Source organism: Camelus dromedarius, chromosome 2, assembly GCF_036321535.1.
Source record: "Camelus dromedarius isolate mCamDro1 chromosome 2, mCamDro1.pat, whole genome shotgun sequence".
NCBI lineage: Eukaryota > Metazoa > Chordata > Mammalia > Artiodactyla > Camelidae > Camelus > Camelus dromedarius.
Window position 1 is genome coordinate 66036808 of NC_087437.1, and position 24556 is coordinate 66061363.

General features: G+C 42.4%; 1 protein-coding gene across 1 annotated transcript in view; it reads left to right on the forward strand.

Moving 5' to 3' along the window:
- Window positions 1-13186, forward strand: part of FSTL1 (follistatin like 1) — a 51298-nt gene extending 38112 nt beyond the window's left edge. The window contains exons 6-11 of the mRNA XM_010981565.3: window positions 1043-1173; window positions 4557-4675; window positions 6045-6157; window positions 6481-6591; window positions 7520-7596; window positions 10466-13186. Of these exons, the coding sequence (XP_010979867.1) occupies window positions 1043-1173; window positions 4557-4675; window positions 6045-6157; window positions 6481-6591; window positions 7520-7596; window positions 10466-10510 (596 nt within the window). The 3' untranslated portion in view covers window positions 10511-13186. The remainder of the gene's footprint in view (window positions 1-1042; window positions 1174-4556; window positions 4676-6044; window positions 6158-6480; window positions 6592-7519; window positions 7597-10465) is intronic.
- Window positions 13187-24556: the final 11370 nt, after the last annotated feature.

Sequence of the window (24556 nt, forward strand, 5' to 3'; positions counted from 1 at the left end):
AGGAAAGCCACTGAGCCCCTCCTTCAGCACTCTGTGAGACCTGCTGGACTCACAGAATCAGAAGGCACTGTTTTTGAAAGAGGGTAATAGGAAATTTTAGTAAGACTTCTTCCATAGTTTTCTATGAATACAACTTAAAAATTTCATCATGATTTATAGTTACAGACCCCTTTAGTATACACTTTTCCTTAGATCCTCACAATAACCTTGTGAAGTAGATCTTACTATAATTACCTTTAGATGAGGAAATTGAAGCTCAGAAAGGTTAAGTGAATTTCTCTGAGTCACACAGCTAGGAAGTGGCAGAGTGGGGGAAAGCACCCACAGTTTCATTCCCCTTGGCTTAGTGCCCTTTTCACATCCCAATATGTGTTGTCTTCCAGAAATTCCCTTTTGCCCAGGCTTTCCCTTCTCTGCTTCCCCATCCACTGGCTTCTCAGCCCCACCTGTTGTTACCACGTGGTTTACAACAGCTGTCCAGAACAGGGCTTCAACATGCCTTTCCTTGGCCTCATTTTCTGTTGTTTATAATAAAGGACAGTGCAGTTGGTATAAAGTTTTAAGTGGGAGAAAGTTTTGATAGACCCTGTTGGTGAGAGGGAAAAGCCATACAGGAAGAATCAGCAATCCAGTGGCATAAGGAATTGTAATGTTCTCATTTATTCATTTATTATTTCAGCTCATCTTTGAGCCAAGAGCTATTCTATTGATTGACTGATATTTTTTACCCCTCAGCTTCCTAACGTTAATGAAAATGTCCTTTACTTCTCTGCTCTACTTTTTTTTTCACCAAAGCAACATAATGTCTCTCTTTCAATATTCTCAATCTTTATGAATTTTTTAGAGACAAGAGCTTGAATCCTGGACTGTATACTTTCCAGTGTGTACCCTGGGTTGACTCTGTAATCTATGTTTCCTGGATTACTGTGAAAGTTCAATGAGATGACACATGCAGATTCCAGGCACTGAGCCTCCCACGTAGGGGTCCTGGGTGACAGTGGGGTCCTCTCTACTCAGCTGACCTCCCTCCCTTTTCCTGCAGTCGTTTGCTATCAGTCCAACCGCGATGAACTCCGGCGTCGCATCATCCAGTGGCTGGAAGCGGAGATCATTCCAGATGGCTGGTTCTCTAAAGGCAGCAACTACAGTGAGATCCTAGACAAGTACTTTAAGGTAATCCAGAGTTGGGGTCAAAGTTCATCCCCAGGGGCAGAGAGACTTCCTTTCCCATTGCCTGATCACATCTTCCCAGACCATGAGGAAACAGAAACCTGCATAGAGTTCCTGAGTGTTTGCTCACAGATTATTCCATGAAACTGTGACAGCTGCCTCCTGACCAGCTTGATCAGTGGGAGTCCAGGAGTCAGGCCTTGGGCTCTGACACACATGGGCTGCTCCCTTTGGGCAGTTAAAACCACAGAGGTCTTAGAAAGCCTGTATATGAAAAATACGGCGAGGCTCTATCCCCTCCCCAGGATGACAGAGCTTGTAGAGCTGGCTGCTGGTACACACCACCTTCTGCCTCATCCAGTTTGACTCTTCTCTAAGTCATTAACTTGACCATCCATGTCCTGCAGAGTTCCTCTTCATCTGAGGAGAGTCAATGGACTGATACTTCATGGGTGCAGGGTTCTACATGAACCATGATATTGCTGTTCCCATCATGTTTAGTTGAAGAGACAGATCGTTCCAACTGTGGGCAGGAGAAATGCTGCTTTCAAAAAGGAAAAGGAGGGAGGAAATTGTATTTCACAATGAGTAGGACTACCATGACATGGAGTTCTGTCAGAGAGCTTGAGACAGTTGCTGGAAAAAGCAACTAAGGGCCCTCTTCCAGGTGATTGGCAAGAACACAGGTGCACACATGTACATCACACTCAGAAATAAACATACCACACACGGAAACATGGACACGCACTCATATCACATACAAAGATGCGCACACCACACAGAGACACATCCTCTACACAGACACACACACTCAGATACCCACATTCCCACATAAACACAAAGCCCCCATCACCCACAGACACACACGTCTCTGGGAAGACGCCCTCCGGGCTCATCCCTAGACGTACATGCCCTCACATACCTCCAGGGCGTGTCCCAGAGCCTACCCAGCCCAGACTCAGGAGCAACCCCCACACATGAGGGGATTCTTGGCAGCTCTGTGGCCACCAAATGTGGTCAACACCAGCCTAGTCTGTGGATTCCTTCCTAACTGATGTTACGGACCCTACAGATAGAGAAATACTGGGTTGGATTGAAATAGGATATTTGGTCATTTAGGACTTTATTTGTGTTATTATCTTTAGGCAAACATTTCTCTCTGTGGCAGAAAGTAAATCTCTGGATTCCAAGTGTTTGAGAAGAGAAAGCACGGCCCTCTCACTCCGTCCCCTGTCTCAGCGGCTCCCACATTAGGGAGCCCTGGGGGCAGGAGTTGTTTCTTTGTCTACAGAAAACACATTATTGCTGAGCCAGGAGAGTCAGATAGGAGCAGAAAGTAACATAAAGAAAATGACTTTTCAGAAGCCAGGTGAGCAGCACCTGCAGGGTCTGTCGTGAGCAGTGACTGTCACGGTCATTACGGCACAGGAGCCATGGGGTCACGGACACTCTTTCCAGGAGGCCTCTCGGGACCTTGTAACCATTTGTAGTGGCCCCTTGATGGTACCTGCCTTGGGCATCTTTGGCAGCTGCTATTAATTTGATTCCCAAGGACCAGGGCCCCACACCTCCCTCCACAGATCTCCACCTCCTCTGTCAGTGACCATCTCTAACAGGCTCCCATCTGGAAACCGCAGGGCCCTTTGAGAAAGTAGCTTTTCTCTAGGGCATTCTCATCCCAACCAAGAAAGCTTGCTCGTGACCCACGAACTCAATGCTCACTCTCTCCGTGTCCTCCGAGAAAATAGGGTTTTCACTATCTACTTTTTTGATGATTATCAAAGAACCAAGTGGTGCAATCTTCAAAGGGAGGCTTCTCCCCACTAGGCAAACAGCTGCCTGTTGCTGAGAGATCTGTATCTCACAGAGACTGGTTTCTGAACCAGTGACTTGCCCTCCAGCCCAGCTGGCATTCCTTGCATCAGAATTAGTTGAAAAATAAATCGAATCAGAATTTGGATAAGACCAAAATCAGACTGTCATCTCAACTGGTGATTCAGTCACAGTTTCTTAGATGAAGGCGTAACAGGATGAAGAGGGGAAGACCCAGATAGCGAGCCTTTAATGGCCATGTTGCATGCACACCCTGAAGTCCTGGTGACCAGGGCTGAAACTGGAGCCAGGGTGAAAGCAGAAGGACTAGAGAACCTCTGAGACCTTTCCTTAAGAATTAGGACAAGAGTGATAAATAGATATGAAGCCAGGGCCTATGCAGTTGTTTCATGCCTGCTTGTCATACATACCATGGAAAGATTTACAACCTTAGGATGCAATACACGTGACACACAGAAGGAGAGTCAGTAGCTGTATCTTTCCCTTCTACCTGGAAACCTGGACAGACTTTTCCTCCAGAATCCCTTACACCATCTGGGAGCCACCTTGAAAGTAACTTGAGGGTGCTAATGATGTCCCAGGACAGCAGTAGGAGGCAGACTACACAAGAAGTTTGAAAAAAAAAATTCCATTGGAAATATTTAGTAGAGCAACAGTACCCAACTTGGAATTTGATCAGTGCCTTGAAATTGCCACCCTCTGCCTGGACTGAGGGCTTGAGCATCCTGAACGGTCCCAGATGGCTACAGTGTCGGTGTAGCATCTTGCCAAGAGGGGACAATGCTGAGTGCACTATACCCTTGCCTTGTGCTCATGGGATGTGATCTGGATCATAAGGACAGCCAGCACCCTCTACAGTGGGGCCCACCAGTCAGGGAGCAGGGGTGGGGAACTTTGCACCACCTCTGAGGGCAGGTTATCGATGCAGATAACCTGCAGGGGTCTTTGCCTTTGATTTCTCACTGATGAGGTCTACTAGGAGTACCAGTGTGAGAGGTGAGCACTGAGAATGGGCCAGGGAGGCTGGAAATCAAGCAGCAAGAAATGGTCTTTTGATTCCCCAAGTGAGCTCAGAGGGGCACCTGTGTCATTGTTCCCAAGCAGCTTGTTAGAAATACACACCCTGAGCTCTGTTACAGAGAGTCTGACTCACAACTTTGTTGTTCCATGATCATTAAGGTTTGAAAACGTGGTGTGGCAGAGTAAATTTGAGAATATCTGGAGAACAGTGTCAGGGAGAGCTCTCAGCGCCCCCAGGCTTCTTGGACAGCACAGGCCTAGGTTCAGGCTGCCCTCCTGAGCAGGGGCTGGGATTGAAAGGCCTTCAGTGGCCTCTGCCCAGGTACTTTCATTCTCTCATCTTGGCGTGCAGGTGCCTTCTCTGGGTGCCCCAGAGCTTCAAGCCTTTGTTGCTGTAACTCTGAGGCCAGTGCAGGGCTGGATAGGAATGTGTCTAGAACAAGATGAACCAGAGGGGGTCAAGCTGAATAGGAGAATGATGGAACTGGGGTTCTATGAAACATTCCTGAAAGATCTCTTCCTCCCCCTTCTAGAACTTTGATAATGGTGACTCTCGTTTGGACTCCAGCGAATTTCTGAAATTTGTGGAGCAGAATGAAACCGCCATCAACATTACCACCTATGCAGACCAGGAGAACAACAAGCTGCTTAGGTGAGTGGAGTGAGGGGGTCAGGGAGTGGTCCATGAGAGGAAGATGGATAAGAGAGGGGATTTGAACCCTTTCCTACCTGCAAAGGAGCCACCAGGGTCAGTATCAATGGGAAGTAAAAAGCAAAATAGGAATTCTGTCCTGGTCTCTTCTGTGAACATTATGAACTAATATATTGAGCACCACTGATATCTGATCAAGTAGTTACTGGTTTTGGCCAGAACTTGAAATGAATAGAAGAATGTAATTTTAAAATAAATCATCAAATCAGAGCAAAGTTGTTACTGAGTGTTATGGGTCATGTTTAATGGTTAATTTTCTGAAGGAATTTCTTTAGTGTTCTACTTAACTGTAGGTCTAAAATAGCTTTAGTTCTGATTTTTAAGATAATCAATGCTATTTCATGTAGAGAACCCTAATTGTTACGAATGTGAGCACATTCGTCTCCTTTTCTGGTATTTTTCCAGAGTAAATTTTAATAAAAATTAACCCTTGAGAAGCTTCTGGTATGGTCCCAGTATATTGGTAAGAATTAAAAACAGGAAAAGAACCTTTTGAGGTTCTTAACCCCCTTTTGTTCAAAAGAAGTGCAAATTGTGAAGCCCAGATTCTAGAAGGATTCTTCCTTAATAATAGCCCATGGCCTTAAAGCATATCTGCAAATCCTTCTTATTTTGATGACCAGAAATTAAATAATATTTTACAAGTTCAACATTTGATCCTTATAGCATCCCATTGAAGGAGGGCTCCCTGTCCCCATTTCACAGATGAGGGAACAGGTGCAGGCAGATTGAGTAACTAGCTCAAGGCTATTTGGGTAGCAAGTGGCTGAGCCAGGGCTCAAACCCAGGCCCGGGGGAGAAGGAGGGGGCTGGGGTTCTGGAAAACTTTTCTGAAAGAGCTCTTTGTAGAAGGGTGATAGTGGTGATGGTGGCTTGAACTCCATATTCTTTAAAATCACACATTCTTTTCATATCATCTGCTGCTGCCACTTCTGTTTGACCTTCCTAATTGGGTTGACATGACACTTACACCATGGGGAAAGGCAATTGCTAGTGGAAGGTGTGCAGGTAGTAAAATATTTGTCAATCCAAGTGGACAGAACCATTCAGGAAACTTTAATCATCTTGGGAAGAGCATTTGAACAGCTTGAGTGACCCAGCATTCAGTAAAACAAACTGAAGGTTTCATGCTTATAGGAGTCACGTTGCATAATGGTTATGGGAGATCAGTGTAGAAGCTTTCTTTTTAAATAGTCCCCTTCTTGGCCACCTATGGAGGCCCAGGTGTATGTAGTCCTGATGCTTAATTCCTTTCTTTGGGAGTGAAGCTGAGGTCTTGCTGACGCGCTTCTCCTGTGTTTTGTTTCAGAGGACTCTGTGTTGATGCTCTTATTGAACTGTCTGATGAGAATGCTGACTGGAAACTCAGCTTCCAAGAATTCCTCAAGTGCCTCAACCCCTCCTTCAACCCTCCAGAGAAGAGTATGCCTACCCTAAGAAATTGGGATTGTAGGGAGTGGAGGGGGGGCATTTTGAGGGGGCCAAGATAGAGGGGATTGGTAGAACTCTCCAGAGCTTACTAAGAAAATTCCCTTCCATGATTCTAGACTGAGCCCCAGCCTATCATCTCCATGCTGAGGTTCGGGTCCAAAAATCTTTGGGTTGGTGGTGGCATTTGCTCAGATATGGTGCCTCTGAGGGACAGGCAGTTCATGTCAGAAAGGGGAAAGGTGCACAGACAATAATAGCCAAGGCGTCTTATTCTGCCCTCACTCTAAACTGTTCCCCTAATTCTGGTCCCACAGAGTGTGCCCTGGAGGACGAAACATATGCCGATGGAGCTGAGACCGAAGTGGACTGTAACCGTTGCGTGTGTGCCTGCGGGAACTGGGTCTGCACAGCCATGACCTGTGATGGTGAGCTGTGCCTGGCACAGGAAGAAGGAACAGCAGGGAGAGAGCTTCCTTTGGATAATCACCAGGAGAGGAGTCAGGGAGGGGATGGTGGAGACTAGTACAGTGGCTGGGAGCAAGGAAACTGAGGAAGGAGCAAGAGACAGACTCAGACTTGAGGTGTCAGAGCTCCCGGAGAGGGGCAGTGAGGGCAAAACACTTAGGCCAGATGCATTACTTTCAAAAACCACTCCAGAGGCTTGGGAGCAAGAGAGGTTCAAGACCCAGGGCAAGATCAATGTTGATACGGGGTTAGAATAGTAGTAATGATAGTGTAAGTGAACACTCATTTTGTGAGAGCTGTGTACCAGGCACTCTTTTAAGCACTTTACATATTAACCCACTTAATCCTTATGACAGCTTGGGAAATCCTGTATGTCAAAGACTCAGGTGTTTGGAAGACAAAATGACCCTTCCTTGCCATCCATGCCCAGCAGTAAAAGAAGAAATGTTCATAGACCCTCTTTGAATTAACAATATTGGCTAATTCTTTTAAAAAAGAGAGAGAGAGAAAGTTGAGATAGACAGGGTGGATTGGGAGACAGAGATGTCAGGGAGAGTTGTTGGAGTTTGTTGAGGGCAGTGCACAAGCCAGCATCACCACCTCCACCCTTTTACGAAGAGCTCTTTCAGAAGAGTTTTCTAGAACCTCAGCTCCCTTCCTCTCCCCTTGGCCTGGATTTGAGCCCTGGCCCAATCACTTACTACCCAAGCACGTTACTTTGGAGGTGTCCATTGCACTGGGATATATTGAGAGAAATGTGGGTAATTCACCTATCCTTATGTAAGCTAAACAGGAGATGAAATTGAGAGCCTAAAAGGTAGACATTGGTGGGATCCCTGGCTGGCTTTCCTCAGCCACCACTGCTCTGAGCCTTGGTTCTTCTTGCAGGAAAGAATCAGAAGGGGGCTCAGACCCAGACAGAGGAAGAAATGACCAGATATATCCAGGAGCAACAAAAGCACCAGGTGAGTTGCAGCCTCCATGCTGGTTCAGGTCTCCCACCACCAGGCCCTTCCACCACTCAGACACTGCCTAATGCCCCAGGAGACCAAGGAGATCTGTGCTCTGTTCCATACATTAGGTTCTGAATGTTATACCTGTATAGCTGTATCATGCAAACCATGATACAGACAGCTCCCTGATGGAATCATTGTGGGGCCAGCAGGTCCCAGCCAGCGTAGGTTACAGCTTGGTAAATTGCCTTATGAGTTAGAATTAGCGAGGCGGTGATTTACAAATGAGTTGGAAGTAGTTTGCAAAGGAGCATGGTCTAAAGAAGTGTTCCTGTGTCATGTCATGACCAGCGCCCAGACCCAAAGACTATGAGCTTCTTGAGGGCAGGCTCTGTAACCTGCTCACCACTGCTGTCTTGCATTTAGCACAGGGCCTGGTGTATAACTGGTTCTCAATGAGCATGAAGTTAGTGGATTTGGACCACAGCAGGAAGAATTTAAGTTAAAGAGCCTGGGATCCTAGAGGTTCTGCTTCCTAGAGACTTGAGAAGATAAGAATTCTATTCAGGTTCTATGTCATTAAGTGGAAGGCCTTCTTGGGAAAAATGTTCTTAGCAGAATAGTGATCCACTGATATATTTTGCTGAGAGTCTAGAGAGAAAACATGGATATGCTGGACTGCTAGGCCTGTGTTTTTACCTCCTCTAAAAAAAGTAAATAAATGAGTAAACTTAACTACCTCCGTCCCCTTCTCAAAAAAAAAAAAAGAAAAACTTCAGAGAAGAACAATTAAGATGAAATATTTGACTTGAAAATCAAGAATTATTAATACTAATAATAATTGCTCATATTTATTGATAGTTTTCACATGCGTTTTGTCATTTTTGTCACTGATAGTGTAGAAACCTCATGTCAGTTTTTTAAACAAAAGCAGAAGCTCCTAGCTTTTTTCCGTATTTCGGTAGCCTTGAGTCTCCAGATAAGTACAAACCCATAAAAGCAAAAAGAACTTAGTAAGAATTCCTTTCATCTAGGGTGGAGAAGTGATCAGAGTAGACAGTGGGGAGTGAATTATAATAGCTAACATTTTTTTAGCGTCCCTGTTTTGTGTGAGTTTCCTCGGAAGCAGACTCTAAGGCAAGGACTCAAGTACAAATAGTTTATTTGGGAAGCAGTCCCAGGAAACACCAGAAGGGGAGTTGGGAAGTGAGCCCAGCAAGGGAAGGAAGCAATAAAGAGTGTGTATCCAGGCACTTACCACTGGGGCAAGTGCAGCTTAGTCCTGTTGCAGATCTCTGGGAACAGTAATCCTCCCAAGGGGGCAGGAGCTGGGCTGTGCCTACGCAATCTTCCATCAGCCATTGGCTGGGAGCTACCACCAGCAAACATGAATTCCCTGGCATTTCTGGCCTGCCAGCATGTGTGGGCAGAGCAGGCTCTGCCAGCCAGAGAAAGCCTCAGGCAAAGAGACGCAGGTGCCGGCAGTAAGAAGCCATGCCCGTGTACTGAAACGTTAAAGACAAGGGGCTGTGGACGGGCACCGACAGTGTCTGCTAGATGTCGGGCACTGCTGTTGTTTTTTTATTCCCTATTTAATTTTTTTATTGAAATATAATTCACGTACTATAAAACTCACGCTTTTAAAGTAAACAATCCAATAGGTTTTAATATATTCACAAGATTGTCAACCATCCACACTGTCTAATTCCAGAGCATTTTCATCATCCCGGAAAGACAACCAATACCCACTGGAAGTCACTTACATTCTCTCCTCCCCAAGTCCCTGGCAACCACTAGTCTACTTTCTAATTCTATAGATTTGCCTATTCTGGACACATACAAATGGAATCATACAATATATGGCATTTTCTGTCTGACTTCTTTCATTTATCATAATGTTTTCAAGGTTTATCCTTGCAGCGTGAATCAGTGCTTCATTCCTTTGTGTGGCTAAATAACACTTCCTGGTGTGGATACACCACATTTTGTATATCCATTCATCAATTGATTTGTATTTAGGTTGTTTCCACCTTTTGGCTGTGATGAATAACACTGCTGTGAACATTCTTCTATGCATTTCTGGGTGGACATGTTTTCAGTTCTCTTAGGTATATACCCTGGAGTGAAACTGCTGGATCATATGGTAACTCTGTTTAATCTTTTGAGGAGCTGCCAGATTGTTTTCCAAAGTGGCTGTACCATTTTACATCCTCACCAGCAGTATTCTAGTTTCTCCACAAACTCACCAACATTTGTCATTGTCATGATTTTCTTTTTTTAGCCATCCTAATGGGAGTGAAGCGGCATCTCATTGTAGTATTGATTTGCATTTCCCTAATGACTAATGGTGTTGAGCATCTTGTCATGTGCTTTTTGGCTGTAAGTAAGAATGTCTTCTTTGGAGAAGTGTGCCACAGTTATGAGGTAGTACTTTACTACCCTCATTTTGTAGTTGAGGCCCAGAAGACTTCATAATATGGCCAAAATCCCCCAGAAAGTAGCTTGGCCATGATTCAAGCTCAGAGCCTATTGCTCTCAATGCTTCTCTGGACTTGGACTTAGAACATTTTGTAGCACTTCCATTTAGTAGCTTTTTCTTCATTTTTAAAATGAATATAATGTCTGACCTGATCGTTTCAAAGGAATCTAAATAGAGTTAGCTCTTAATTTAACAGCAGTCCCCTGTACAACTAAGTTGTGGGTAAGACTTGAGCCTTGCCCTCAAGTCATTCATCATCCGCCGAGGAGACAGGTAAACAGAACTAAAACTCAGCATAAGCATGTATCTGTCAACGCTATATAAAGTCCTGAGGACTAGATAAATGCCAGCACTTCTTAAAAATATTTCCTAATGCTTATTATTTTCTCTTTCTTCTCAAAGGAAACAGCTGAAAAGACCAAGAGAGTGAGCACCAAAGAAATCTAATGAGGAGGCATCTGGGAATGGTGTGCAGAGCCTGGCACCTTCTCTTCCACTTCAGCGCTGAGTCCAGTATACGCAAGTGTCTGCTACAATCGCCAAATCACCAGTATTTGCTTGTATAGCAACAAGTTTTATTTTGTCTATTTGTTTTGCAATAAAGGAAATGGGGTGGCTGGCTAGGAGGGGAAGGGCCAGAGCCTTCATTTCTAGGAGAGCTTTGAGAGAAACTGTAAAGGGTGCTCAGGGGCTGGAGACAAGTAAGGAAACTGCATCAGGGTTGGGAGAGAAGTGGACCCAGATCTGAACCACTTCTGAGTCTACCACAGCTATGAACATGCTGCAGGGAGTGCAGGCAGTGAGAGAGACCTCAGCAGGCTATCCTCACAGGAGGGTTTTGGGAAGCTCAGTGGAAAAGACTGCATTCTGCTTCCAGCCCTTCCTGCTGCCATCAGTGTATCAGACCTCCAGCATCTGTGCTTCTCCTCATGGCTCCCACCACTGGCTCTAGATACACGGCCATCCTGCTAGTTACCCAGTGTCCCTCAGACTTGATGAACTTTATGGAAGGATACACCCAAATGATGCAGATACTTGCAGACTTTGAGCCCCTTAGAGACCTAACCAAATTTTTAAAATACTTTTTACCAAAGGTGCTATTTTTCTGTAAACTTTTTTTGGCAAGTTGATTTCATTCTTCAATTATTATCATTATATTATTGTTGTTGTTTTTTAATATTTTATTTTCTTGACTAGAAATTAAGCTTTTGTAATTATTTTTCATTTGTCCTACCATTTCAGAGGTGGAAGAGTTTGGGGTTCTTCCTGGTGCAGGGACTGACTGCTAAAACCCAGACTCCTTCTACCCTGTCACATACTAGATGCAGCCCAGAGTTTGCGCCCTGGCTTCTAGTGGGTCAGCAGTCTGCCAGAGGAGCAGGGAGTGCCTCAGACAGAAGCCAGGAGAAGAAGTGTCTCCATACAAAGCTTTTAAGATCCAAAAAGCTAATTTGCTTTCATTTATTCTGATAGATTCATGCAAATCAGTATTCCAAAGGATGGAAGCAAGTGCAGCTAAGCAAGACTTAGATATCCCAGCCTATCAGTATGCTCAGCGATTTTCCACTAACCAGGAGAGTTGACTTTGGCCCTGTCTCTTCCTATTTCTGGGCCTCAGCTTCCTCAGTGAGCAGGTAGGAATGCATTAAACTTTTGATTTGATAAATTATAAATTCTGTGTTTCTGAGAAGTGGTCCAGAAGGATACAGGTTCTTGTGATTTTCCTTCTTCTCCTTAGGATAAATGAAACCTTGTTGTTATAACAAGAAGAGTCAGGCAGGCAAAAACAAGATGTCCAAATCTGACCTCAGTCTGAATGGCCCCACAGGTTGTGCTGTGATGTAGAGCCCTCGGGTAAGGCTTGCCTGGGAAAAGAGTGGGAAAAAGGACCATTCCACTTTGTCTTCACTTTTGCTTTTCATCTTGAACCTTCTTGGAAACAGCATGGTTTTCCCTTTAGAGATGAGGACAAAAGAAGGTTTCACATTTCAAGAAGGGGAAAAATGGAAATTTTATCTTAAAATTGTGATTGGGGTGAAGTCAGTTGTTCCTCTGTATTTTGGCCTCTGATACTTAACTCCACTTAATACCATGTTTAAGATGCATTTGGAATAACAAAATTAGAAACTTGACATAAGATCTCATTTTCAGAAAGCAGATTACAAATGACCAGAGGGAAATTATGTAAGCTATACTGCACAGACAGCTCAGAAAGTTATGCTGAAAATGGAATTCCTTCTAAACAAGTTTCCTTGTTCTCCTTTGAAAGGAGAACATTCCACTGTGTTTCGAATTCTGAGCTTTTATACATCATCCCACTTAAAAGTTCTCTTTGAATCCCACTTGTGTGGTCTGAAATGCACCTCCCTGTCAAAGTGCCTTGGAGAACTCCCAACAGCACGCTTTGATCAAGCTTTGCCAGGCCTTGGGCACTATGAAAGAGAGGTCCGGAGTAGCAGTCTGTTTAGAACAAGAAGGCAGAGTGTCTCCTCACCAGTTAAATTTAGGTCAGTAGTTGCCATCCACGACAACCCTACCCTGCAACATGGAATTCCCAAGAGCAAATCTGCATTCCTCCTGTAAATAGGGAAGCTACTGTCTGCACCACAGAATCACATTATCTGGCGATCATTCATGGGAAGCTGCTAAATAGCCTTAGTTTGGGAGTCTTGCATGGAGCTTTGCATGGAGCAAATAAACAGGATTAAATCGGGTTCAGTTCCTCCAGCTCTCTGAAAGCACAGGGATTAGACTGCAAGCTTCCTCGGGCTTTCTCTGTGTGTATATGGCTTTATAAACATATTACAGCATCTGTTAAGATTCAGTGTCCATGGAAACCTACTCACATGCCATGACTCTGAACTCCATCACTGTTGGAAAGCAGGGCTCCTCTACCTACTCATAAGCCCATGTGGACCAGTTTGAATGTCTTTCCTTTATACTTAATGTTTTTAAATAGTCAAATTTCAAGAAGCAATTTGGACAGGTTTCTGTTGCCTGTGTGTTTGTGAAATGTATTTGTATTTAGTAGGCTTCCATATTGCATTTAACTTGTTTTTGTAACTCCTGATTCTTTTTTTTTTTTTTTGGATACTATTGATAAATAAAGAAATTAAAATAATAGTCATTTTTTTCCTTCCCCCCAGTTAAGGCCAAATAAGTTTCTGAAAACATTAACCATTTACCTCATAAAAGTGGATTTGAGTTTCAGGAGTCTTAAACGAGACCTGAAGAGTTTCTCCTAATAAAATCTTGGGGCTGCAGCTGGGCGGGAAGTTTTACTCAAGGACTGATAGAACAAGTTTATTTAAAAGAATCATTGATGTGGGTCTGGAGTAGGAAATGATGAAAAGTCAGGGAGCATTCCTGTACTGGGAAGAGGTTAAATTAAATGACTCCCAAAGCCTCCATGAATTCTGTGAGACTGGAATGGCTTTGAGTGAGACAGGCTGCAGGTTAACCTGTATGAGAAGCCAAACAAACCTGGGAAGGTGGCACAGGGAGCATGCCAAGGTCTGGTTGGATAACCTTAGTGGCTTTTATCTGAAAACACATGTATCTCACAGTGATAAACATTTCCAAATGGACTGAGTGTTGGCTGGTTAAGACCTGTTCAGCTTCATCTTGGAGACACAAGACCAGTATCTGGTTTCTATCTCCCTGTCCAAGTGATTTTTATAGGTATCACACACTCCCCACCCCCAATAGTTCTGTTTTCCAAAAGAGCTCATTACAGTTGATGAGGTTTAAGCTTTCTTGACTTTAGTCATAATGTGTAGAAGTCTTGCCTCTCTAAAATTATAGCCAGGTCACCTTGATTGAATTTGGGGTATTACTCAAATGCTAATCAGATATTAAGATGCCATCTCTGATTGTGTTATTGCTACATATTACTGATATCATTAATCACAGGTCGATTCTTTAAACTTTCGTGCTCAGAAGGGAATCTTAAATCCAATTTGAAGGGCACCTTGTCTACAACCATTTTTAAGTACTGACTGGCTTCTCCCAACTTTCTTCCATGCTCTGGAAGCGTTTTTCCTGCTATTACAGTGTGTTTGTGTTCAAGAAGGGAAAATGAATTAAAATAGCCTAAAAGAAGCATAATTCAGAAGGTAAGTTTCCTATCATCAAAGTGTAACATTATGAGTTGTGTCAATTAGTACAAATTAATTTGACTAGCTTTAGTTTTGGAGCACCTGTGTCAAGTTCCCATCAGTCTTCTTGAATTATTTCTGAAATAAGGGGAAGGAAGTAGTAAAAAAATTTTGAATGAGTAGATAGATCTAAGCAAAAGCCCTCAGAGCCCTTTAGTACATCTAGCATGAATGGGGAACATGAAAAGAGTTGGTGCTAAGGGCTAATTCATGATGCAACAAGAAACATCCTATTGCCATCTGAATGAGAGATCTCCCTGTCAACAGAAATTGAGTTTTTAAATTAACACTTATTTCTTATTGAAAACTAATATATGCACATGGTAAAAGAAAAAAATTTGAATTGTATGAAAGAAAATACAGTGAAAAAATTAATCCCCTTAGAGAATGTGTTCATTTATAAATGTACTTTTGATTGCCAATTATCCTTCAAAGAAGTTGCATGCATTTACATTTGCACCAAAAATACATACACTGAGCATGTCTACTTTGCTACATTTTTGCAAGCACTGTGTCAAAACTTGGGCTTCTGAAGGAAGAGAAATGGTAATTCATTGCTTCGTTTTTAATTTATTTATTTTATTATTCCTTTTGTGAGATTGAACATGTTTCTATGAATTACTGGTCCTTGTCCTTTTCTTTCATTCCTTTTGCTCACTCTTCTATTGATTGTTGGCCTTTTTCCTATTGGCTTTTAACACTTCTTCACATACTGTTATTAGTTGTTTGTCATGAGGATGGCAAGACCTGGTAGTAGTAGATCCATTAGAAGGCTATTTCAGGAATGAGGTGAGAAATAATGGTGATTTGAATTAAGGTAATGGCAGTGGGGATAAATAGAAGGTTAAGGAGATAGCATTGATAAGGAGTTGGCTATTGACCAGCTATGGAGGTTAAGGAGGAGGTGATGGTCAAGAATGACTTCAAGGTTCCAGCTTGGACAATTGGTAGATAGTGGTGCCATTTCCTGAGGTTGGTAAGAGAACAGGAAAAGCCATTTGGCTGGGGGAGGGAGGAGGGAATGGGAAATAATAAATTCAGTTTCACATACATTGAATCTGAGTTTCCTTAAGACAACCAAATGAAGATACCTTGTGAGCAGCTGGATAGGAAATTTCTTGAAGAGACCTAGGCTGGAGATACAGCTATTGGAATAGACAGTATAGAGATAGTGTTCCTTTGTGTAGACAAGATGGCCATGGAGAATATATCAAGTGAGGAAAAAAATACATAGAGTTGAGAGGGTCCATCATAAAGACAGAGAACCCTTTTGAGAAACTCTGGGTATGTGTATTTCTCCTACTTCCTCATGGCATCACTAACAAAAAGTATACACAGTTGGAAAAATAGTACAATGGGTTGAATTCATATATGAGAGCATAGCATGTAGAGAATTCAGATGGGAAGTGTTATTATGTCTATAGAGAGGTCAAAACTGAGAAGGAACCACCATGCATGTATGGAATAGAGTAACACAACTTGCTGGAAAATGGGTGAAATGAATTTAGGTGAAAGGAGCAGGAAACGTACCCTGATGAGGACCACTGGAATGCACAGGTCTTATCTGACCTATGGTGGTCAAATAAGAAACTTAGAGAAACTTGATAATGTTAGGGCCTGTAAAAAGAATGCATTGCCAGGAAAATAAAAGACAAGACTGTTCATGGATAAGAATAAAATATTTAACCAGGAAACTTGTATAAAATTGTCAAGAAGACGAACATTTTTAAAAGGACATTTTTCCCTGTAAAAAAGAAGGGATTTTGCCCTTCTGGTGCCTAGCCTCATTTTTAATTATACAAGTTAAAAGAACTTGTCATTTTCCAAAGGGCAGTGACAACTCAAAACAAAATGCTTGCTCCAGAATTTTTCTGAGAGACTCCGTAGTTAAATCTGGTAGTCAGTAATATTTATAACTTCACATATTCTTCGTCTTTCATAAATGCCAATCATCCAAGAATTTTCACCTTTCAACTTCTTTCTAATTGGCTTGTATCATAACATCGTTCTTACTGCGATTGATACCTTAGAGAAACAATATAATGTAATGTTTAACAACCAGGTTTATGTCCTGGCTCTGCCCCTGCCCTTTATACTTCTGGAAGTTATTTAACCTATGTCTCAGTTTCCTCTTTAAAGTGGCATAATAACAGTACCTACCTCTTTTTCTTTTTCTTTTTCTTTTTCTTTTTCTTTTTCTTTTTCTTTTTCTTTTTCTTTTTCTTTTTTTTTTTTTTTGAGGATTCAATGAGCTAATGTATATAATTTTTTTGAATAGTCCCTGGCACATAGAAAGTGTGTAAGTGTCAAATATTACCAATTATTTTCACCTATTGTACATTCTAATAACTCTCACAGTGACCTTGTGAAAAAGTTATTTTACAGATAAGGAACATACAGCTCATAAAATTTAAGGAATTTACTTAAGACCACACAATTAGCAAAGAACAGAGTCAGGATTCAAACCTGGTCTGGGTCCTTCTCATACTCATTCTACATTGCCACAATGTTTCATTTTATTTTAAAAATTATATGAATATGAACCATTAATTTCTAATTAGTGTTCTCTAATTATGTAATTGCTGATCACATACAAGTAATTCATTAATTTTTTCATTCAGTTCTAATGACTGTCTGCCTGTCCTCTCATTTTGGTTTCTTTTAAGTAGATATGTGAGTGCAGTTCAGGCCAGGCCTCTGAAGTTCCCTGAAGCATGATCCCCAATCCAACTTGGTCTCCCCAGAGATGGATCCCCAGCCAGGAGTCATGCCAGCCAGTGTGGGACCCCAGCATCTCCAGCACACACCTCAAAGGTTTGGCCTGTTGAAAACTTAGGAATGCAGGTGTAAAATCTACGATTGCACAAATCTCCCTGATGTGCCTTCTTTGGGTGACATTCTATGTGGAGGTTTTAGAAGCAGACATAATCTTATCTCCAGTGGAATTATTTTATCATCTGAATCCAACAATTCAAAAAACATGGGTTTTAAGCCAATGAAAACCTCTGGTTCCTGGATGATTTTCTCTATTTTCTTTGCTCTGTCATGCCTTTTCCTCCTTTCATAGCCTAAGCTTAATTCCTACAAGAACCAGGAAAGGTATTACTCCTACCCCCTTTCAAAAGGAACAAAGAAGGAGAATCTGTACAAAAAGCACAGAGAAAGGATAGATTTGGAAGGTGAAGTTTAAGAATAATAAAGACTCTGAAATCAATTGGGCAAGTCAGAAAAGTTCAAGAGTTAGTCTCACCTTCTCTGACTTTGCAGGATTTCCATAGCCTTTGTCAAGTTATGCCAGAGAAGCCTTTTACAAATGTACTCATTCCCATTCATAATCAGTTTTAGGAAGATACCTCTTTCTCAACTTGCTGTCAGCAAAGTGCCCATGTAACTTCAATACCAAAACCCAAAATATCTAGCTTAGAGAAAACCTGCTCTGCCCTCAAGTTTCCAAAAATCGTTTGTCACTGCAGCACCATGTCGATGAAATAGACAGAGTAGACAGTTCATCAGACTTTAAATCATCTTTCATTTTACAGTTAGATTTTTAAATTTTATTTAAACTTGACATGTGAGAAGCATAAGGTCAAATAAAATTAAATCTTATCAGTAAGAGAATTAAGGATAAAGAAGCAAGGCTTTATCAATATATAGACATAAGAGAGACAAAATGGGGAGCTTCTGTAGCTTTAGTCAACATTCAACACACTAGAGCTGTTCCCTCCTTTTTTTTTTTCCGTTTATGACAGATAGGTGCCTCAGACAAAGATAATAAAATGCACAACAGAAAACTATGAGCTCCACTGGCTACAGGCAAGACAGTTTGGTTCTCTGGCAGATGTTACCCAGGTGTCCTAACAGGAGTCTTATGTACGGGGATGTGTTCTCCCTGTAAAAAAGAAAAAAACCAAGGCAGGCTAGAGTGCTGTGCTACAGACAAACCCTGCATTCAGCTACAGTGCATCCCTGAGAGTCACACAGGAGAGAGTGGTCAGGAAAAGTGAGTTCTCTCTGTTCCTCCTAAGAGCAGCGGCCCTCAAATCACTCGCTCGCCGCTAGCAGCTCTCCCTCGTGTACAAGGCAGAGTTCTGGTTTACTCAGTCAGTAACTCAGCTGTATTGTTTGGGGAACAATATTGTTTGGAGAAGCAAAAAGAGAAAAGGGAAGTGAATGGGCTCTTTCCTACCAACTTTCAGAGAGAGTGGAGAAGCAGAAGCAAAAGAGGCCCAGGGCCTTGGAGTAGCACTGGTGCATCTGTTAGGTTTGTGGAGCTGAAGCACATGTAAGAGGAGCTGATGCCATCAGTCGGCAGATCCCACCACATTCCAGTGTACTCTGCAGGGAACTCATCCCAGGCCAAGGGGCAACTGCAGAGTCTGCTTATTAGCTTGTGAGCCCACGGGTGAGAAGGGGAGAGGATGCTCCTGATGTATCCTGAGAAAAGCAACAAAGATCATGCATTTCCATTTCAAGATTCCAAGTTATTTTCATCTCTGGGGCCATGATGATAAGATTCAGGAGTTAAGAGCTCACAACACCTATTCCAAGAGCCTACCGTGTATCAGGAGCCAGAAAGAAGGTAGAGGAACATGTTCCTGCTCGTGAGGGATTCACAGTCCTATGACAAGATATGTGATAATGAATTTCAGCAATGCAACAAGTTTGAAAATACCATGTGTTTGAGGTGCTATAAAGAGTGTTTTTCCAGGGCAGTCACATTGCCCTTTTCCAGGGGTGCCAGTCTCATTAGAGTCTATGTCAGCGGAGCACTCTTGAGTTGTATTGCACACAACTTGAGCAGTCTTGCTTCTCTTTCTCCAGCTTCCACACCATCACCCACAAAAGTCAAAAGGGAGTCCCAGAGTTCCACGTGCTCCACATAAATCCATGCCACCCTGGCCTCCACCTCCATCACGGAAAGTGAAGAGGGGACCTCAAAAACTCTGTGTGCTCCTGACAGCACCCTCACCCTCTTTCCCCTCAACATTCACAGCTTTGCCGGCAGGGTGTGCCTCGAGACCACCATATCCAATCTTATCATGTCTGTTTCCCACTTCGTGTTTAACACCACCAGAAGCCCAAGACCCTCAGTGTATTCTTCACCCCATGGACTCTGAGTGCCATATGGCTCTGTACCCTCCTTTATTGACCCCATTTCCAACCCATTCCCAGCTTCTGAAACCCTTCTACTGTGCTCTCTGGAACTTGCTATCAATCATCAGCAAACCCCATCTGTTCTCAACTTCTGTTCATTTCCCTCAGTTTCTGGCTGTAACTGAAGTTTGGCTCTCCAGTGAGGACACTTCTTGTCCTATATACATCCTTTTCAAGTGGTACTGGTTTTCTTTCCAGCATTCTCCATACACTTGAGTAAGTGAATTCCTTTATTCTCAGTATTCTCCCACATCATTTCCCCTTCACCCACTCTGTATATCTCTAGCTTAAAATCTCATCCCATTAGACTTTTTCATTCACCACCCTTCCATGTTACAGTCTTCTGCTGCTCCCCACCGCCACTCCTTGATTTTAGCCACTGGCTCTGTCAGTCTGCCAGCATAACTCTGGTGTCACTATCTCATGTATGATGCATCCATTGACCACCTGTGGACCTGAACCTCATTTCCTCCAAGGCTCTTTTCTTCTATCTTATCGCAGCCACCCTCCCCATGGTTAGAACTTAGATTTTGTCATTAGCAAAAACCACAATGACTCCAGTACCTCAATTTCAAGCACCGAAACTCTCCAACCACTATCTCTAGCCTTCCAGATCACTCACCATCTCCAGTGCCCAAATCTAAAAATTCTTTGGCTGCCATCAGGAGCTAAAACCCAATGATCCTACCCCGTTTCACTGTCCTTCTCCATGCTTCACATCCTTCATCCTCTAATATAGCTTAGATCCCATAATTAATTATTATCCTCACTTTCTAGTACACATCTGTCTTCCTTCATCACAGTTGTGTGGCAAAATCCCAACACATGGTTAACCTGACTCTTCTCCCATTCTGTGCCCACGCACAAGCAACTGGATGTGGCTGGAGAAAAACAAACACGTTGAGTGTTCTCACTTTAAATTTATAGCCACAAACCTCAAAAGTCCCTTTAGTACTGCCCAGGAAGCCTCTTATGTCTCTTTAGTTATTCTCTTCTACTCTCCTAGGTGACTGTTTCATTCTTTCTCCTCAACCTTCAACACCACTCACAGCCTCACACTCAGCTGATGATTTGCCTCCTGTTTTGCTGAGAAAATTAGAAACAAGCAGAAGAGAACATCCACAAGCTCCCCTACTACACCCCTCACCTTTTCACATCTTGCCCATGTATTCTGTCTGCCCTTTTACATTATCTTACCTAAGGCAAGTTCTTCTACCCATGCATTATACCATGTCCCCTCTGCCTACTGAGAGATGTTACTCAGTAATTCCTTCTCCTTTCCTGCGTCATCAACTTTACCCTCCCTCTTTGTTCATTATCAGCATTCAAACACACTTTTTCTCTCATCTAAAAAAAGAAAAATGAGGCCCTCTAACTTTCTCAGTTAATATACACTTCTCTGCTGCTTCCCTTTGAGGCAAACTGTCTTCTGTGTTACCTCTCCAGTGATCTATTCTCAGTCCCCAAAAGTTGCCCATGCTCCTTCTCTCAGATGATATATTCTCAGTCCTCTTCTTACTTGACCCATCAGCAGCTTTTGACACAGGTCAAAAATTCCTTCCTCCCTGAAACATTTTCTTCATTTGGCTTCCAGTCCATGGCACTTTCCAAGTTTCCCTTCTACCTTACTGTCCACTTTTTCTCATTTTCCTATGCTGGTTTCTCCTCATCTTCCTGACCTATAAATGTTGGAAGGTCCCAGGATTCAGTCCCTGGACCTCTACTCGTCTCTATGACTCCTTTGTTGAGTCCATCTAATCTCATGATTTGGTGAAATACCATCTATTTGTTGACAACTCCCAGGTTTATGTTTCAAGCCTGGACCCCTCTCCTAACCTCAAATTTCTTATCAACCACCTACTCAACATGACCCTTCAAATGTCTGAAATGGGCATCTCTAATGTAACACATCCCAAAACAAACTCCAGACTTCCTGATCAGAAAAAAAATGGTGACACTACTCTTCCAGTTACTCAGGGCAAAAACCTTAGTCATCATTGACTCCCCTCTTTCCCTCATGCCCATTATCTAATTAATCTGTCAGCAAATCCTCTCTGTGCTATCCAAATATATATACATAATTCATTCATTTCTCACCACTTCCACCACTACCCACTTGGACCAAGTCATCATCTTCTCTCACCTGGATTATGGATAACAATCTCCCTACTGGTCACCCTTCTCCCATGCCTGCCTCTCTTGGGTCTTTTCTCAAAATCAGCCAGAAAGATACTTTTAAAATATAAGTCAGATCATTTTACTCCTTTGTTCAAAATTTTCCAGTAGCTTTCTATCTCTTCCCATAGTATGGGCAAAAGCCAAAACCCTTACAATGGCCTATAAAGCACCTTACAATCCAGCCTTCTGTTATCTTTCTGATATTATCTCTTACGCCTTCCCATGCATTCTCTCCATTCCAACTGCTGGCCTCCTGGCTGTCCCTCAAATCCTCCAGCCCTCACCTACCTCATGGCCTGGCTCCCTCATCTCCTACAAAGCTTTTATTAAAATTTAACCTGTCAATAAGGCTTTCTCCGGACAGCCTATTTAAAATTGCAACCTTCCTCCTCCACCCCCTAAACACTCCCCTCTTCCCAATCTGCCCTCCCTGCTTTATTTTTCTCTAACTTCGCCTCTGATATACTTCATATTTACTTTACATTGAAATATAATGTACATACAGAAAAGAGCATGTTAAGTGTCCAGCTCGATTAATTTTCACAAACTGAATACAACCACGTAACCAGCATCCAGATCAAGAAACAGAATGTTACTAACTGGTCCAGATTCTCCCATGCTCTCCTCTAGCTACCATCCCCCTTTTATACCCCAAGGGTAACCATTATCCTGACTTCTGACAGCACAGACTAATTTTGCTTGCTTTTGTATTTCATATAAATGGATTCATACAGTGACATACCACATATTTTTATGACCTATTTATTTACTGCCTGTTTTACCCCACTACCAGCATGTAAGCTCCATGAGGGCAAGGGTTTGTTTCTTTCACTGCTGCATCCCAAAGCCTAAGAGGGTATCTGACACAGAATGTAGTCCACATATACGATAGATGAATGAAATATTGAACAAACAAATGAGAGGAGGAGAGTTAAGAAGGGCTTAAAGTCTGAACAAAATCTTGAAGGAGAAGCCGAGTCCATGAGGCAGTCCAAGAAAAGAAAGGCATTCCAAGCACAGGCAGAGTCTCTACAGAGCCTTGGCAGAATTGAAAAACTTACCAAATCTAGAAACCACAAGGAGTCAGTAAGCTGAGAGCAATGAGCAATAGCCATGTGCTGAAAAATAGAGATCTAGGAAACTGGGAAAACAGGCAGATGCCAGATCTGAGAGGGCCTTGTACAAGTAAGTCCATGAAAGGTGATGAATAAAAGTAAACTATAGGGGCCTTTTAGCTATTTCCGGGAACTTTTTTAAGTGTTGAAATTTAGGGGGACATAAAACAACAAATTCCTTAAAGTCAGCTCATTAATAACTTATCCTAGTGTCTCAGAATAGAGTCTGTGGCCCACTGTGATAGTCAAAGAACTCTAACTGCTCCTGAGTATGTGGGAAAGGCTTAATAGTCCAGGGAATAAGTAACTCTTTCTATTCTTTCCTTTAAAGGAAAGGACAACTCAAAATAGGACATTTAAATCTCTGAGTCTCTGAGTCTGTCTAGTCTTGTTTTACAGGCAAGGGGCAAAAAGCCAGGACCTCTGCTCTCCTCACCTGCTTTGAAAGGATGGTACCCCAGCCTCACAGTGGGGGACAGGCCAGAGATGCTCTGGGCATCTTCACCTCCCCTAAGGGCCAATCATCTGCATCAGTGGTTCGTGAACTCCAGAGTGAGATAAAATCATGGGGAGGCCTTATTAAAGCACAGATTGTTAGGCCTACCCTAACAATTTGTGTTTTAAGAGTTTTTGATCAGTAGATTATGAGTGGTGCCTGAAAATCTGCATTTCCAGCAAGCTCCCAGGTGGTGCCAATGTTGCTGGTCTTGGGCGCTGCTCTGAGAACCACTACCCTAACCCAACACTAGCCTCCTAAGCCAGGTTGGAAGGCCTTCTGCTGCACCCAGTTTCCCCCCATCACAAGTCCCCTCACTCTGCAGTGTTCACTCACTTAATCTGTGTCTTCTCCCTAACCTGTCCACTTCATGAGGGGAGGAGCTATGTGTATCTTGTTTAGGTTCATGGTGCAGTGCCTATGTCTGGTCCTGAGTAAGCATCCTACTGGTATTTGTTGAATTAATAGATGAATAACTCCAACTGGCTTCCCAAAGACAAAGAAAAATAGGTGAGGATGGGGCTCCAAAAATCATGGTTCTAGCCCCCTGTCTTCTACAGAGAAGCACAGAAAGCACAAAAGAGTGGCAGTTGTTTAGTTTCTTCTTTCTGTTCTTCCATGTCTGAGCTTCAGCTTCCCCATCGATTAAAGGGTGGCCAGAGGAAACAGGACGCCCAGTTTAATTTGCATTTCAGGTAAATAACGAATCATTTTTTGGCATCTATATGTGGCAGTATTTGTTGTTTGTCTGAAATTCACATTTAACTAGGCATCCTATTTTTATTTACTAAATCTGCCAAACCTACTTATATATGGATAATACTATTTCTTACCTCATAGGGTTTCCACAAAGATTAATTAAAAAACAATCTGTAAACCCTTAAAACAGCAGCTAAAGCCAAATAAGAGCTCTTTTTAAGAATTTGCTGTTTTCTTTATTGTACCCATAAACACACACACACACACACACACACACACACACACACACACACACACACACATGTGCCCAGAGATTCAACACTCTTCTTCAGTCACCTAGTCCAGTTTTGACAAATTTTAAATGATATTTTGAAGTCTTCATGTTTTAATTTATAACTATTCCATTTTATTATATGCTCCACAAATCTCATCAACAGCAAATCAGCAGTTTCATAAAAGTCCTTTAAATATTTGAGGCCAAAATAACATAATCTCTTAATCTTTTCTTTGTAAGATTAGGTTTAATTATTTGATCTTTTATTATATGAACCTGTTTCTCTTCTCTAAAGCCTGTGTAGTTCCTCCCCATTTTTTTAAGTTAGAAAAATATGTGTTTATTATAATAAACTCATAGGAAGGAAAAAGATTATTCTTTCCTCTTGCAATATTGTCTGAATTTTCCATAATTGATACA